General features: G+C 39.5%; 4 protein-coding genes across 6 annotated transcripts; 2 read left to right on the top strand and 2 right to left on the bottom strand.

Moving 5' to 3' along the window:
- The first annotated feature begins 1,356 nt into the window (after nt 1-1,356).
- Nucleotides 1,357-5,555, top strand: LOC125190646 (ATPase 8, plasma membrane-type-like). Its single transcript, XM_048087996.1, has 12 exons — nt 1,357-1,398; nt 1,467-1,685; nt 1,770-1,907; nt 2,155-2,469; nt 2,552-3,121; nt 3,211-3,315; nt 3,497-3,800; nt 3,864-4,378; nt 4,560-4,733; nt 4,809-4,964; nt 5,046-5,153; nt 5,233-5,555. The coding sequence occupies exons 1-11, from the start codon at nt 1,366-1,368 to the stop codon at nt 5,115-5,117; spliced, it is 2,601 nt and encodes an 866-aa protein (XP_047943953.1). The 5' UTR covers nt 1,357-1,365; the 3' UTR covers nt 5,118-5,153; nt 5,233-5,555.
- Nucleotides 5,556-5,713: 158 nt separating this feature from the next.
- On the bottom strand, nt 5,714-9,048 carry LOC125191032 (putative thiamine biosynthesis oxidoreductase ThiO). The gene is made up of 9 exons (XM_048088492.1): nt 8,922-9,048; nt 8,760-8,817; nt 8,199-8,307; nt 7,954-8,095; nt 7,479-7,530; nt 7,033-7,179; nt 6,840-6,951; nt 6,489-6,615; nt 5,714-6,365 (listed from the first exon to the last, which is right to left on the bottom strand). The coding sequence occupies exons 1-9, from the start codon at nt 9,044-9,046 to the stop codon at nt 5,909-5,911; spliced, it is 1,329 nt and encodes a 442-aa protein (XP_047944449.1). The 5' UTR covers nt 9,047-9,048; the 3' UTR covers nt 5,714-5,908.
- On the top strand, nt 8,205-15,700 carry LOC125191033 (60S ribosomal protein L39-3). 3 transcript variants are annotated; one of them, XM_048088495.1, is made up of 4 exons: nt 8,205-8,208; nt 14,926-14,930; nt 15,323-15,426; nt 15,512-15,700. In XM_048088495.1, the coding sequence occupies exons 2-4, from the start codon at nt 14,928-14,930 to the stop codon at nt 15,558-15,560; spliced, it is 156 nt and encodes a 51-aa protein (XP_047944452.1). In that variant the 5' UTR covers nt 8,205-8,208; nt 14,926-14,927; the 3' UTR covers nt 15,561-15,700. The 3 variants fall into 3 exon arrangements, with proteins under 3 accessions (XP_047944452.1, XP_047944451.1, XP_047944450.1); XM_048088494.1 differs by lacking the exons at nt 8,205-8,208; nt 14,926-14,930 and adding an exon at nt 15,077-15,198; XM_048088493.1 differs by lacking the exons at nt 8,205-8,208; nt 14,926-14,930 and adding an exon at nt 15,197-15,231.
- Nucleotides 9,674-14,881, bottom strand: LOC125191031 (DNA replication licensing factor MCM5-like). Its single transcript, XM_048088491.1, has 18 exons — nt 14,524-14,881; nt 14,058-14,201; nt 13,762-13,941; nt 13,580-13,678; nt 13,358-13,494; nt 13,172-13,277; nt 12,921-13,055; nt 12,771-12,848; nt 12,475-12,579; nt 12,261-12,352; nt 12,033-12,165; nt 11,838-11,933; nt 11,497-11,588; nt 11,323-11,413; nt 10,598-10,707; nt 10,238-10,367; nt 10,062-10,163; nt 9,674-9,965 (listed from the first exon to the last, which is right to left on the bottom strand). Exons 1-18 carry the CDS (start codon nt 14,809-14,811, stop codon nt 9,882-9,884), a joined length of 2,202 nt encoding a protein of 733 aa, XP_047944448.1. The 5' UTR covers nt 14,812-14,881; the 3' UTR covers nt 9,674-9,881.
- Nucleotides 15,701-15,808: the final 108 nt, after the last annotated feature.

Raw genomic sequence — 15,808 nt, 5'->3', positions numbered from 1 at the left:
CACCGGCGATCGACTTCACCGTCAACGGAATTGCATACCACATGGGTTACTATCTCGCTGATGGTATCTACCCAAGGTGGTCAACTTTCGTGAAGTCATTCAACAATGCGCATGACCCGAGACTGATTCTTTTTGCGCAACGTCAAGAGTCTGCTCGGAAAGATGTCGAAAGAGCTTTTGGGGTCCTTCAAGGCCGATTCAACATTGTGAAGGCCCCGTCTCGGCTGTGGTATGTTAGGAATATAGCCGACATCATGTACACGTGTATTATCTTCCACAGCATGATTATAGCTGACGAAGGACCGATGGCGGCTAACTTTTACGATGATGAAGCTGGAAGCTCAACCGCGAGGTCTCCCCCACGACGAGGTGTGCATACGTCGGTGAACGAGAGGATCGAAACAAAACACACAATGCGCGATACAAGAACCCACGTTGAGCTACAAAAAGACCTAATCAAACACATTTGGGCGAAATTCGGTAACGAGTAGTGGGTCTTTTTAATTTTATGAATTTAACTATGTATTTTTTTTATTTCCAAGGATTTTAATTATGCATTTTTATTTTTTAGGATTTTAATTATGCAATTTTTATTTTTTAGGATTTTAATAATGGAATTTTTAATTTTTAGGCTTTTAATTATGTAATTTTTATATTTTAATGTATTTTTATATATATTGTAGAAATGTTTTTAGTAATTGAAGTAATTAAATTGAATAATAGAATGGTGGGACACTTGAGCTTGTCCTTATGGAAGAGCACGGATGTGGGTGTTGTGCTCTTAGCTAAGGACAAGAAGTAAAAGTGGGTCCGGACTCACCTCCATGCTCTTATTTAAAAGCACGAATGTGGATGCTCTAATACTGTCTCTGACTCTCACGAATAACACAATACTATTATTTAAAGCTATTTATTTATATATTAACAATTGAAAAAAGGGCACTTTAGTAAATACCAAAAGTTGTGTATTAAAATTAGAGATAAAAATGGTGGATCTCTTTGCTTGGTGCGTTGACACAAGTTTTACCAAAAAAAAATATGAGAAAGATTGGAAGGAGCGGCATCGTAGAGAGATAAACCAATAATTGAAAGAAGGCATATATAAAGAGAAGATGTGAGAAGCAAAGAGAGGGAAGTAGCGCTAGAGTCTCCCTCTCATCTATAATTTGTTCCTCTCTCTTGAGGTTATATTTTGCATGGGGGGCAGGGACATACATCATTAATCCCTTCGTGTGATCACAACCTTTACCATTGCTGGGAGGACAAGAGAGAAGAGTTTGAATGCTCTTGATCTTTCTTCCCCAACCCACGTCTCCTTGTTTCCTTCAAGAATAATCTACAAATTAATATTTGGAATTAATATCCATGGACGCCATTAATATTAAAGATGTGGACCTTGTAAGTCATCTCCATATCTATAATTATATAATTTCAAATAAGATTCCAACCCGTGACATCGAAAACAGGAGAAAATCCCCATTGAAGAAGTTTTCGCGCATTTAAAATGTTCGAGGGAGGGTTTAACGTCGGCAGAAGCTGCAAAGAGGCTTGAAGCTTTTGGCGCCAATAAACTTGAGGAGAAGAATGAAAGCAAACTTCTCAAGTTTTTGGGATTTATGTGGAATCCTCTTTCATGGGTTATGGAGTGTGCTGCTATTATGGCCATTATATTGGCACATGGAGGGGTAATTAATCCAAACAAGTTACTCCATCTTATTCTACAATATTGCCCTATAATTTATTTGAAACTGGATGAATAATCCATCTAGGGCAAGCCTCCGGACTGGCAAGATTTTGTCGGCATCACGGTGCTGCTAATTATCAATTCCACCATTAGTTTCGTCGAAGAAAATAACGCTGGAAACGCTGCAGCCGCCCTCATGGCTGGCCTTGCTCCCAAAACCAAGGTACATGTTTTTTTGTTGCATAGCTAAACATTTGAAACGACACGGATTTTAATGCATAACTGGTAAAAAATACAAGAGATGGAATCAAAAAGTGAAGGAAAATGAGTCTCATCTCATTAGAGAGAAAAAAAGTTTCCTAAAACAGAAAAAGCGTAATTCTAATGATCCACGAAGTAAAATGAAAATAGTACTGATAAAGTGTGTGTTTTGGTCTATTCGATAACAATATGCATTGGTGATTAAAAAGGTTTTAAGAGATGGAAAATGGAGTGAGGAGGAGGCATCCATTCTAGTTCCGGGAGACTTGATCAGTGTCAAGCTCGGAGATATCATCCCGGCTGACGCCCGTCTCTTGGATGGTGACCCTCTCAAGATTGATCAAGCAGCTCTCACCGGTGAATCCTTGCCCGTCACCAAAAACCCTGGGGATCAGGTCTACTCCGGCTCCACCTGCAAGCAAGGCGAAATCGAGGCCGTTGTTATCGCCACCGGCATCAACTCCTTCTTCGGAAAGGCGGCACATCTCGTTGATAACACCAACAATGTGGGACATTTTCAACAGGTATATGCATTTTCTCCTGATGATAATTGATGTACATATATAGCTCAACAATATTTTGAGTTGTTGTTTTTTTGTTAATTAGGTGTTGACTTCGATTGGAAACTTCTGCATTTGCTCGATTGCTGTGGGAATGCTGATCGAGGTCATAGTGATGTACCCTATTCAAAAGAGAGGGTACAGGCAAGGAATCGACAATTTGTTGGTGCTCTTGATTGGTGGGATTCCGATCGCCATGCCAACCGTATTATCCGTGACTATGGCAATCGGGTCCCACCGGCTGTCCGAGCAGGGGGCCATCACAAAAAGGATGACCGCGATCGAGGAGATGGCTGGAATGGATGTGCTCTGCAGCGACAAAACCGGAACTCTCACTCTCAACAAGCTCACCGTCGATAAAAAAATGATCGAGGTCTTTCCAGGCGACTTGGACGCCGATGGCCTCCTCTTGCTCGCTGCTCGAGCTTCTAGGGTTGAGAATCAGGGCGCCATTGATGCCTCCATTGTTAACATGCTCAAAGATCCCAAAGAGGCGAGGGCGGGGATCACGGAGGTGCATTTCTTGCCCTTTAACCCCGTGGAGAAACGGACAGCCATCACCTATTATGATTCCGATGGGAACTGGCAACGCTCAAGTAAAGGTGCTCCTGAGCAAGTAAACACCAGCTAATCCTCAACTTCATCACATATATATTTATATTCCTAACTCAGTTTTTGTAAGGAGAAATTGCATGTTTTGATTAGATTATCGAACTATGTGAACTTGAAGGAGAAGTGTTGAAAAAGGCTCAAACGATCATCGAAGATTTTGCGAATCGCGGTCTTCGGTCTCTTGGTGTTGCACGGCAGGTGAGTCATTGATAGCTAGAAAATATTGATACGGGTATATGTTGTGAGGGTTCATCGATGCATATCCGAACTCATATTAGTATGACATCTTCCAACAGGCCTTATACTACTATTGCTTGCAATTTTAATTATTTTCCGTGGTTTGCATCACATCATATGTAATAAACTGAGTGATGTTCAGAGTGTGCCGGAGAAGACGAAAGAGGGCAAAGGCGGAGCTTGGGAGTTTGTAGGGTTGCTACCGTTGTTCGACCCTCCGAGGCACGACAGCGCAGAGACGATCAAAAGAGCTATTCAACTTGGCGTCAGTGTGAAGATGATAACCGGCGATCAGCTAGCCATCGGCAAGGAGACGGGCCGTCGCCTTGGGATGGGCACCAACATGTATCCTTCTTCTTCCCTACTTGGTCAAAGCCAAGACGCCTCCTCAATGTCCGTTGATGAGCTCATTGAAAAAGCAGACGGTTTTGCCGGAGTCTTTCCTGGTAATTCAATTCATCAATTAAAACCATCTTTTAAAATATTAAAATCCATATTTGTATATGTAGAGCACAAGTACGAGATCGTGAAGAGGCTGCAAGAGAGAAACCACATCTGCGGCATGACTGGAGACGGCGTGAACGACGCGCCGGCGCTGAAGAAGGCGGATATAGGCATCGCCGTAGCGGACGCGACGGACGCTGCCCGGGGCGCGTCCGACATCGTGCTGACGGAGCCGGGGCTGAGCGTGATCGTGAGCGCCGTGCTGACAAGCCGCGCTATTTTCCAGAGGATGAAAAACTACACCATTTACGCGGTGTCGATCACAATCCGCATCGTCGTTGGGTTCATGCTCATCGCTCTCATCTGGAAATTCGACTTCTCCCCGTTCATGGTCCTCATCATCGCCCTCTTAAACGACGGCACCATCATGACCATCTCCAAAGACAGAGTGAAGCCTTCGCCCGTGCCGGACTCGTGGAAGCTGAATGAGATCTTCGCGACGGGTGTAGTCCTTGGGACGTATATGGCTGCCATGTCCGTCCTCTTCTTCTACCTTGCAGCTCACACTAACTTCTTCTCAGTACGTGATAGGATCATCGACTGCACATTTGTTTGATATTGTCCAAGTCTACACAGATTTGCTTTTGGAAATGCCTCAAACTAATTAGGATTGGACAACACTTATATATTATTGCTTCCAACTTCCCTCGTTCTCCAATGTGCAACCAGAAACAATTATTGATGGTCTAAATGTTTTGTAGGATATTTTCGGTGTTAGGTCGATCAGAGGGACGACGGATGAGCTGACGGCGGCGCTCTACTTGCAAGTGAGCATTGTAAGTCAGGCTCTCATCTTCGTGACTAGATCGCGAAGCTGGTCATTTGTGGAACGACCAGGGGTCTTGCTCATGACTGCGTTCGTCATGGCTCAACTGGTGAGCACTCACAAAATGGTTTGTGGATTAATGTGATTGATTTTGAGATTAAATTAAATATATGATTGTGATCAGTTGGCTACATTGGTAGCGGTATATGCGAATTGGGAGTTTGCAAGGATGAAAGGGATCGGATGGGGATGGGGCGGAGCCATTTGGGTGTACAGCATCGTCACCTATTTCCCTCTTGACATACTCAAATTCATCATTCGCTCTCTATTCGATCACAAGGTATCAAACCAAACCAAACAAGTTAAATTTAATTTACCTTGAACTGACTCTACCTGAACTCTCTTAATGTATACAACCAAGAACAACAATGGCGATGCCGAAAAGAAAGCGAGAAGCTCCCTTACCGACCGCCTCTCGGCTTCCGACTTCTGATGATACTGCAAACATAAAATGGCACACAATCGCAAGGTATCATATCTGTCCTAAACATAAAACATCTTGTCTACTCAAGCTTAAATTTCTTATACTATTAAAGTTGGTGTTGCAGTTTCATGGTTTGGACAGTGGCCAATGTGCAAAATTCCAGCAACACTAAAATTTGGTCCAAGAGAGAGAAGCAACCAATGTATTGGGAGATGAAACGTAAATTTGAACAAAAAAGTTGGCGATGATGCGATGGAATGGGCTGTCCAGTTGGATGTTCAAAGCACGTACTACTGGGCACTGGTAAGAAAACCATATTTTTTCAATAAGTTTTGGATGATGTAATGTCAATCGATGGTTGTAGTTTAGAAGGAAAATGTGATTCTCAAAGAGTAGATATAAATTCAGTTTATGAACATTTAATCTATCTGTATATAAGTTTTCTCATCTTTCACATGTTTGTTTGTCTACGAGCTTTGAGACAAGTTTTTGTCACGATCCTAAATACTAAGAATAGATTGTTACAACAAATTAATTCAATCTTCTGCAAACCCTACTGGAAAAACATCTTCATAAACATCTCTAAACGACACCGGAAGAGTATATGAAATCAAATGAATTACTATTATAACTCAAAATATATTATTACAAGAAGAAATAAACAATGGAATGAACAAAAAATAATACTACAAGTTAATCGAGAGACATCTCCATAACACTGGCTAGTCTACTTGGTCCGGTTCTTGATTTGTTGGGAACACCTCTCAGTATTTTCATCGATCCTTCTTCATACATTGTTATTAGTGCATTTTATGCTTCCATGAGGTTAGCTCCAACGGAAGCAAATCCTCGTTGCAGGAAAGCACGGCTCGAACCAACAGTTTTCCAAGCCAAGCATGGTAGAGCAGACCCCTCGCTCCGAGGCCAGTAAACAACCAGTATTTGCATGAATGTCTACCATCAATGTACTTATCTATGCAACCCAGGAGAGGAAGTGATCCGTTCGAAGTGACAGGCGGCATCCCCCTCAGCCCTCCAACAGTTCCAGTTACGTCCCACTTTTCTATGGGTGGATATACGGAACATGCTTTTGGGAGAAGCACTTTAACTGCCTTGGAAGCTTCATCAGCTGTGACGCCCCTCGAGTAATTCCTTGATTCCCAGTCCCATGTCGATCCCAAATCCATGTGTCGAGCACCATGGACAGCAAGCCAGGCATCTGACAGAATGGAGGGACTGTGTTGTGGATACTCTTCCCTGCAATAAACAGGCAATGAATTTTAATACGAACTTATGAAGTTTAGAAAGCTATTAACGCCCGAACCTTTCATCCAATATTATTCTTGAAATAAGCCTATGAATGGGTAGCATTAAACGTACCTAACATCATCAGGAAGTTGCAGCTTAGCAATGATGCCTCTACAGACTCTCAGAGGCAGTTTTCCAGAAAGCTCCGGAAGAAATGCTGCCTGGGCTCCAAAGCAGATAATCACTGCATCGTACTCCCCTGAATAATATACAATCAGATCTTATTACTATTGAGGGTCAACCGGATGAATACAATTAAAAAAGACTTCAAGAAACACCATTAACTCAGTCACTCAAAAGCTTATAATCTTAGTGTATGTAATTATTAGATTATTCCTTACATTCATTAGCAAGAAAATAATGTATGCAAAGTTGTCAGATAATAATTCATGAAGTTATGTGAGAAATTATAGAAATATTTACCAGAAAGTTCTAGCAGAGATGGGATGGATTTCTGGTAAAAATTTAATTCTTTGTTCGTATGGCCCAAGGTTAACACGCCATTAGCTAGATTTTCACATGCTAGGTAAAGACCCTAGAGATGAAAAGATACGATAGTCTCAAAAACCATGTTGAACAGAATCCAAACACTTCACTTTTGCTCTTTTTTTCTAACCTTGAGGTAACGTTGAGCATCAACATTCAGAGCTTCAGGCATGTAAAACGCCACGTCCAATGGTAGCGATAAATTTGGGACAAGCTTTTGAGCAGCATCCTCATGGATGAGTTCTAGTCTGCAATTGGCAAGATAGTTCTGAGCATTCTATTCATGAAAACAAAATAAGTATGCATCAGAGAGAAATCAAACTAAACGTATCACGGTTAGAAGGTGTTTAGCTGAGCTTAAAAGGATGAAAACACGTTAAAGGTGAAGGAGTATAATATTCCAAAATTATCTTTACTGATGTACTAATCTCAGTACTCTAATTTATGTAAAGGCTATGATAGGTTCAAACATCATACTATGAACTACATTAGCATCTTCAACAATATAGGAGTTTACAAGATAGTAGTTTTAAATAAGCTTAGCCAGACACCCATTCGATTTGGCAAAACTCTTACCTCTGACATTATATTCATGCTCTTTATATTGACAGCTGGCCTCAAGATCCCCCTACACCATACAAGTGAGTGTCAGTTCGAGAGCAAAGTAATTCTTAATGTGAACTAAATGGGAATAGCGTACGATGTAGTGAAAAGTCTTAAAGTAGAACAACCACATGCACCACAATAGATCTAGGACATGCAACTACAAGGTATAAGAAGAGGAAGAAGAAATAATGAAAAGAAAGAACAAAAATTTACAAAACAAAATTTCCAGAAGAAGAGATCCATGATTAAACACCAAAAACCTGACCTACGAGAGGATTGCTGAAAATGGTTAACATGTAGGAATATAAACTAGCAACCATACCTTCCAACTTAGGTACGCACTGTAATAGTTATAAACAATGAATGGTATCTAACACAAAAGATCACCAACATGCTCCAAATTACATATTTAAACATGAAAGCAAACACATGACAAGGAACAAACCTTCTCCTAACTATAATAGATTCGCCATCTTCCACAATTTCACCTTTTCCCTGATTTACTACATTAAGAAGTGCTTGTTCAGCAATATTTAAGAGACTCAAACTTTCTTCCCAGCACTCTGCACCTTGCCAAAGAAGCTTGACTGCAAAATAGTGAACTACTCAGCAAAATAACATTCAAAGCATTTAACCATTTAGGTGCCAAAACAGTAAAGAACCGAAGACTGACTCAAAGAAAATATGGACCTTTAGGCGAGTATGGATGCAAAAGCCCACCAGCAATTCCAGATGCACCTCCGCCAACGCCAGCTTCATCATAAATATCAACAGAAAGATGGGAGTCCTTGGAGCCATGCTGCAAATACACACTTCCAGAAATTAATGCATTAATTAACAAAGAATTTTAAAATCTTGAATAACACATGCAAAGCATTGCAGCAAATAACAAGCATTTGAAATCTAAGATAACACAAAGGAAATGGTTCTCTTTTATTCTAGTTCTAATTCTAGTGCTTCATTTTATCTCCTATAATCCTAGTCCTAGTGATACCTCAAGCTAAATTTGCCCCATATAGCTTTTCATAGGAAAAAAAGGGTTGTTGAAATCATGAGGTTAATATTCCATTGTTTATTCTCTTTAATTTACTCTTCCAAGATCACTCCTTCTCTTCTAGCACTTAGTCTCGAAGACTTCCAAGTTCCAATACAAATCCAAAATTTGAACTTTGAGAAAAAGATTTCATTTGAATGACAAATACTACGTCAGAAGAGGAAGCAACACCACCAGATAAAGTATGCAAAAATTACTCGAAGCAAATTCCAAGCCACGGATAAGCCAGCAAAGCCCGCGCCAAGAACTGCGTATCTGCAGATTAACCAGAACAGGAAAAGAGATCTCACTCAAAGTCAAAACAAAGGACCTATTTTTTACTACTAATATACAGAGAGAAAGTGGGGGGAGGGGTGCACCTGAGGGGTCGTGGGGATACAGTTGAAGAGCAACGCACATACAATGAAGTGATGGGTGTTGAAATTACTGTTCTTCTCCAATTGAAGGACAAAATTCCTTGGTTTTGCGCCAATATCGCTCCCATCATCGATTCTTAGGCTATCAAGACTCATACTGACTACGAGTATAATAAAACGAAGGTGATCCGGATCCGGATCCGTCCTTCCTTATGGGTCGGGCCACAACTACTCGTATGTTTTTTCTTGAATAAAATTGTTTTTAAAGATTATTATAGGTAGTATTCTATTTAATCAAGGTACCGTAATATTAACATTTATGGTAATTATTATTCACTGATTTTAAATGTGGTATTGTCACATTCACAATGCTCATTTGTGCCACAATAAAATGGACCATTGTTTGTCGATCGACGTGAATTTAATTGAAAATTGATGGTTTTGAGTTCTCGAATGCGTTTACTGGTCCACTTAATAATTATATACGGTAACATGACAAAATATATCAATTTTTAGTAATGTAGGTGATATAAATGGTATACATTAATTTGCACTCACCGTGGATTCTATTCCATAGCTAATGGAATTAGTTAGTTTTTCTTAGTTCGAATCCGAAGGGTAGATTATGAATTAAACATGCTTTCGTTAATTACCCTTAGCTATGTAGTACAAAACAATTTCAATTCAAACGAATTAGTTCATTTTTTAAATATTGGAAAATGCACATGATATTGTATCATCAATAGAGTCTGATATATTCATAACATTTAGATATTGAACTCGCTAAGTTTCACTATGTCCTTGCGAAAGTAGTAAACCATATCGATTTATATCCTTCGTTGAAGAGATACAGAGCACAAATAATAAATTGAGAAGATAAATCTCATCTCTGCATCTTTCAACAAACATTCTTCTACAATGGAAGATTGAGCTGCATGAGTTCAGTTCTACCTTGCTATGACTTCAAGCTTTACGGACTATCACTCGTCTTTCTCGCTTGTATTCCACTTCTTCTCTTTGATGCATAATCAGTAACGCTCTTCTAACCTGTAACAAGCTCACACCACGTACAAGAAGATGTCAGATATATGATATGCCATTTACTAAACTTATTGTAAGTAGTATAATGGCTTTTGACCCTACAATGGATTCATTCAATCCCATTCTAGAAAGCTCATCGATGAGCCGCCTCTCTGAAATATGGCTTCCAATCCCCATCCGTCTCTTGATCTGTGTTTCCGCTTGCTGTCATTTCAAAAGAGTTAGCAAGGTGTAGTTGAAGATGGATTTATATTAGGGCAAGGCAAATTGTATCTGACCTTTATCTCATTTGCCATCTCAGGAGTAAGGTTTATATGTTGATTTAATCCAGAACGTGCAGCATCCATTGTAGAGTTGTTGAATAGCCTGATGGCTTCTAGGACGTGGTTATCATTCGCCACGTGAGACCTAGCATCACAGAGAAGATTCAGCAACAGCTGTTTTAATTATACATGCATATAATACTCTGTTACAGTTGCAATAACACCAAATACATCTATAGCAAACATTGATTTATCATCTTTGTATACTTGGTATATGCTGAATGTTGTAGCAATATAATCCATTAATTACCAATTGCAACTATGGATTATGATTACGCAGACCAACGTGAAGCATGGAGTAGAGCGTCAACTTACAGAGTCATTTTTGCAAGTGCTTCACTTAACCTCACTATAGCCTCCAACTGCCTTACTGTAATTGGTATAACAGTAGCCTCACCAGTTTCATTTGCTTGCTTTCTCATATCCTGCAACAAAAACATACAGCAAGAGAAATTTATAACATTGTTTCAACTATTTGCAATTTTGCACAGCCATCAAAGTACATAAAACAGGACGAAAACCAATCATGAGTCATTAATAGATTTGCAGAAACAGTGAAACCTAATGGAACAGCTGCACTATAGGACAAAGGAACAAAGAAGGGAGAACAAGCTCGAGTTAGAAATTTTTTAATAGCAGTTAAATATCATCAAATTTAAAAGGAATACATAAGCTGATTGTCAGACCAAAAAAGCTATTTAGGAAAAACCAATGAACACACTTGACAAGATTTATCAGTGATTTAATAAGAAACAGAATTAGCCCTAGACATGTTTATGGTTTTGCAACAAACACCAAGAAGTTAATGGTTTTCCACCATCAGACTTAATTCAACTAAGGCCACATCCCAAACTTGTATGAGTAGGTTGGGATCAGCATGGTATCAAAACTTAATATCCGGAATACATCATTTTCAATGTTGAGTACCTATTAAAGTACATAGTTTTCGTACTCTTCCTATTTCCTAAAATAATATTATTACTATGGCTAATAATATTCATGTTTGCATCATTAAGATTTAAGACCAGTATGTCACCTACCTGTCTGATTTTTACGTAGCTCTCCTGCAATCTGGATGCTGCAGACTCTGAAAGACGAGGACGGCATTCAGTCCGACAATAGTTTATATACCTGCATAAGAAATTTAGAAACTTCAGACGATGAATATCCCAAAAGAAATCGTTAAGCTAGATATAAAGGATCTTGGTTAAAACCTTTTCAGCCAGTTGTCTTCTTTGGTAGTCCTTGTGTCGCTAGTGGTTCCATCAGCTGATGCATGAATTTTGATGATGTGGCTGGCAATATTCTGCAAAGGTTTAACATCTGTTAAAGCATAGCATTATTTAATTTGCCTTTCTCAGGCTGACCTCTGGTTTAACATTCTTAGTAACAATCCACCTTGATATTCAGCAAATATATTTTAAAGTTCCATGCATTTTAACTTTATATATTTCAGAAATCACATGTATGAGCATATATATTTATGCATGATAAATTTTTTCAAGTTGAACAGGATTTGAGAATATGCTGACTAAGTCAATCAGTAAATTTGTACCTTGTCCTGTGCATACATTCTGATATCTTTTACGATAAAAATTAAATCAAATCTTGATAGAATTGTTGTCTGTAAATCAATGTTGTCTTGAGCAGTCTGAAAAATAAGGAGATATGTTAGTTTAACCAATTAGTACATCACAAGCACTAACATAAAAATGATGAAAGAATAAACGAACAATCCACACAAACTAACTTTAAGGTCATCGTAACGCCCAGACGGAGGATTGGCCGCTGCAAGCACAGAGGTCCTTGAGTTGAGAACTGTTGTTATTCCTGCTTTAGCAATGGATATAGTTTGCTGTTCCATAGCTTCATGAATAGCAACCCTAAACAGATATCAATAGTTTGAGCTCTCAACTGGCAAGTGGAATCACAGAACAAGTATCTGATTCTAAGGTCAACCAAATCACAGCGCAATCACCTGTCTTCTGATCTCATTTTATCAAATTCATCTATGCAAACAACTCCTCCATCTGCTAGGACCATGGCACCTCCTTCAAGATAAAACTCCCTCTGTATTAAAGAGACAGAACCATGACAAAATGCTTTAAATTGCATGATAATTTTTTATAAAAAAAGCTGTATAGAGGAAATACATCTATGCCTTGCATAAAGATTAGGAGCTCAAAACTTACTGTGCTATTATCTCGAATTACAGAAGCAGTCAGACCAGCAGCAGATGAGCCTTTTCCAGAAGTATAAACAGCTATTGGAGCAGTCTTCTCAACAAACTTGAGAAACTACAATGGGGTAGGACAAAACTCAGAAACATTTTATACTGCCTTATTTGAAGCAATGAGATACCTTTTTTTATCTTTTAGATCTCAACATTATTCAAATCAGAAAAAGGTAAGTTTGCACAGGGTTAATGATCAAGCACAACATGCAATTGTAACATAGTACATTTCTCATATAAGGAATCGAGACCAACCTGGGACTTGGCTGTGGACGGATCTCCTAAGAGCAGCACATTGATATCACCTCTTAATCTTACACCATCAGGCAAAGTCTGCATTTTCAAAGGTAGAGTTTAATAATTAAACAAATAAATTAAAACTAATAATAAAACAAGCTAATATACCTTTCTTGAACCTCCAAACAAAAGGCAGGCAACTGCCTTTTTCACGTCTGCATGGCCAAATATTGACGGGGCAATCTTGGAGCATATTTCTTCATATGCATTAGTTTCTGATGCAAATTTTTTGAATTCTTCAATCTGAGATAGGTAGAAAGAGTTAGCATGACACCATACCATTGTCAATGTTGAAACAAGTTTACATTCAAGGTTGAGATTTAGTATTTTATAGAGCCATGAAAACCCCGGGCAATCACCTCATCTCTGGTGAAGTTGGTAGGCCCTCGAGAATTAGCCTCAGAAGTTTCCTCTAATCCAACAACACGAATATAGGGCTGCCTGACTGCTACTGCTCCTTTATGACTGCTCAAACAATTCAAAATACATTGATTAACAATCGACCAGATTACTTAAATTCTCAAATCATATTAGTGAATTCTTACGAAGCTGATGAGTTGGCAGCTTGAAAGACACTGTATATCCCCATGATTGTTAATCTTGTTCCAGGAACAATTGTTTGCACAAGATGGCGATCTACAGACAGAAGCATGTTCCTTGGTAACTCTCCAGTGGGGACATCCTTAAATTTCAAGAGTAGAAGACGTGAGTTACGCAAGAATAAATCTTTTGGAATAATCTTATTAGTCCCTGAAGTAATTATTCACCTCAGGATTCTCCTGCAACTTTAGCGTCTGTTGATCTACATACTTGCTTTTATCAGGAACCACGAGCCAAGGATCAATCGGGCATGGCTCTTCTCCAGGCTGAAAAAAGTATAAAGACATTAGAATGCAATTACGATGTTACTAACCCGAAGACTAAAACCCAGAAAGTGTTTGAGAAATACCTGAGGGGCATGATCACAAGAACGCGGGACAATTGCTCCACCAAGCCCTGGACGACATGGAACAAGCTTCACATTCTTGCAATTCTTACATAACAGTGTCACATATGTAGCTTTTGCCTTAGTCCTTGAGGCAGCTATAACAATCCCAGAGATCTTTACTAGTTTTGAAATATACTGTGCCTGCACACATTTTTGGCAGGATAAAAGAAATCAGTACAAATACGCACTCTAAACAAAGTAGCATGAATGTGAATGCAACATGACACATAAAAGGTGGCGCGAGGTGATTAACTAACCCCCAACGATCGCATTGATACAGGATCCTGTTCTGACTTCAAGAGCACTTGAACTTCCCCTGGCACCGGCTCCTCCATTTCTCCAGTATCTCCTTGAACCCTAGCTCTGAGACCTGCCAGAACCTCTGCTGCTGCATTTTCAAACTGGTTTGTTTTCGAAATAGCAATAGAGAGTTGAATAAGTCAGCCCACATATCTAAAGTATATATGCAGATGCACTGTCCAAATTTCAAAGTTGATGCTATCATGCAATAAGAGGAATCAAAGTTTCACATATCTCTTTGATTGTTGCAAATTGTTATGGATGCTTAAGTGAGACATACTGAAACTCAGTGTCACTTAAGCAGATTAAAATGGGAAATGCCTTGTATGCATAAACGTATCCTTGAAATACTGCCTTATGCTATTCATATGTGCATTAGTTGAAATTAAGAGGGATTTCAGAATCCAGATGAAGAGGACGAACCAGCGGGAGATAGTCGGCGGGATTGTGTCGAAGCAATTGGGGAAGGATTTGGTCGGGATCGTAGGAGATGAGGTCGGCGAGATCGACAAGCAGGAAGTTGGGGTTGGACAAGAGGGCCTCTCTGTAAGGGAAGACGTTGGGCTGGCTCTTGTGCTGGAAATTTCTTATGAATTCCTTGAATTTCTGGAGCGCTTGATGGCGGTTGGCGGTGTCCGCCTGGTCGCCGCCGCCATGGGGGAATTGCGCTTGATCGCTGTAGTATACTCCACCCTCGTCCCAGCCAGACATCTCTCTCCTGCTCTCACTTTCACTTTCTCTCTCTTGAAAAAGGGGAGAATGCGCGGTTGTGAGCAGAAGGCGAGGGTTTGAGGGTGGGAAGATGGGTATTTTTTGGCGGGAAAGAAATGGCGGGAAAGAGTGGAACACGCGTGCGGAGCAAAGCTGAAGAAAGGAGAGTGGAATTCAACTACACAAGCTCTGTTAAAAGTTAAATGGGCCTCAGAGAAAAGAAAAGCCCACAGTTCCTCAACTCAATAGCCCACAACTACAATATCTAAACAAAATTCCTCATTTCTTACTTAAATGGGCTATAATTAAATAGCCCACAACTTCAATATTTAAACAAAATTCCTCATTTCTCTCTAGGGTTTTTTACATCCACGGCTCACGAAAATGGTAATCCCTGTCTGTTTCTCGTCCATGATTTCTGTGTGTTTGTAATTTTTTGTGGTTGTTTTCTGCCATATTTTGTTCATCTTTTTTCCATCATGTGTAAATAACGGAACGAAATTGTGAACAGCCGTCGCACAAGACGTTCATGATTAAGAAGAAGCTGGCGAAGAAGCAGAGGCAAAATAGGCCAATTCCTTACTGGATCCGTATGCGCACGGACAACACCATCAGGTATTTTGCTTTTGCTAGTTTTCAGTTACTTTGAAATATAATTATTTTTGGGGGAAATTCAGCAGAGTGTTGTTGTTATTTGTAGGTACAACGCCAAGCGCAGGCATTGGCGCCGTACCAAGCTAGGGTTTTGAGATGCTGGTTGGGAATTTTTTTTGGATGCTTAGTGTTAATGGGTTTTAGTTTTTTTGCTTCATTTGTAGAGACTGAAACCTATCTCCCGAGACAGAAGTGTTTTTTTTATTAAGATAACAAGTTTGAAAATTATGGATTATCTCTGTTTTCTTTCATCATTTTTGCTTTCCAATTGACAGCGATGCTGATGATACTTACTCAGTTCTTATTTTCTGCCATTTCGTATAGTGCTAACTAACGTTAATGA

The sequence above is a fragment of the Salvia hispanica genome, chromosome 5 (assembly GCF_023119035.1).
Source record: "Salvia hispanica cultivar TCC Black 2014 chromosome 5, UniMelb_Shisp_WGS_1.0, whole genome shotgun sequence".
In the NCBI taxonomy this organism is placed as follows: Eukaryota; Viridiplantae; Streptophyta; class Magnoliopsida; order Lamiales; family Lamiaceae; genus Salvia; species Salvia hispanica.
The sequence above is the reverse complement of the archived record's forward strand: the minus strand, read 5'-3'. Positions and strand labels throughout refer to the sequence as shown.

Bases quoted from the DNA above. Each gene is read 5' to 3' on its own strand.
- LOC125190646 (XM_048087996.1), top strand. From the start codon at position 1,366: ATGGACGCCATTAATATTAAAGATGTGGACCTT. The intron at 3,316-3,496 runs GTGAGTCATTGA...AGTGATGTTCAG, and splicing joins CTCTTGGTGTTGCACGGCAG to AGTGTGCCGGAGAAGACGAA. The intron at 4,965-5,045 runs GTATCAAACCAA...TATACAACCAAG, and splicing joins GCTCTCTATTCGATCACAAG to AACAACAATGGCGATGCCGA.
- LOC125191032 (XM_048088492.1), bottom strand. From the start codon at position 9,046: ATGGGAGCGATATTGGCGCAAAACCAAGGAATTTTGTCCTTCAATTGG. The intron at 8,308-8,759 runs GTAATTTTTGCA...GTGTATTTGCAG, and splicing joins TGGCTTGGAATTTGCTTCGA to CATGGCTCCAAGGACTCCCA. The intron at 6,952-7,032 runs GTTAGAAAAAAA...TTTCATCTCTAG, and splicing joins ATGCTCAACGTTACCTCAAG to GGTCTTTACCTAGCATGTGA.
- LOC125191031 (XM_048088491.1), bottom strand. From the start codon at position 14,811: ATGTCTGGCTGGGACGAGGGTGGAGTATACTACAGCGATCAAGCGCAA. The intron at 13,679-13,761 runs GTATTTCTCAAA...TACTTTTTTCAG, and splicing joins CTTGTGATCATGCCCCTCAG to CCTGGAGAAGAGCCATGCCC. The intron at 13,495-13,579 runs GTGAATAATTAC...TTGAAATTTAAG, and splicing joins AGTTGCAGGAGAATCCTGAG to GATGTCCCCACTGGAGAGTT.
- LOC125191033 (XM_048088493.1), top strand. The intron at 15,427-15,511 runs GTATTTTGCTTT...TGTTATTTGTAG, and splicing joins CGCACGGACAACACCATCAG to GTACAACGCCAAGCGCAGGC.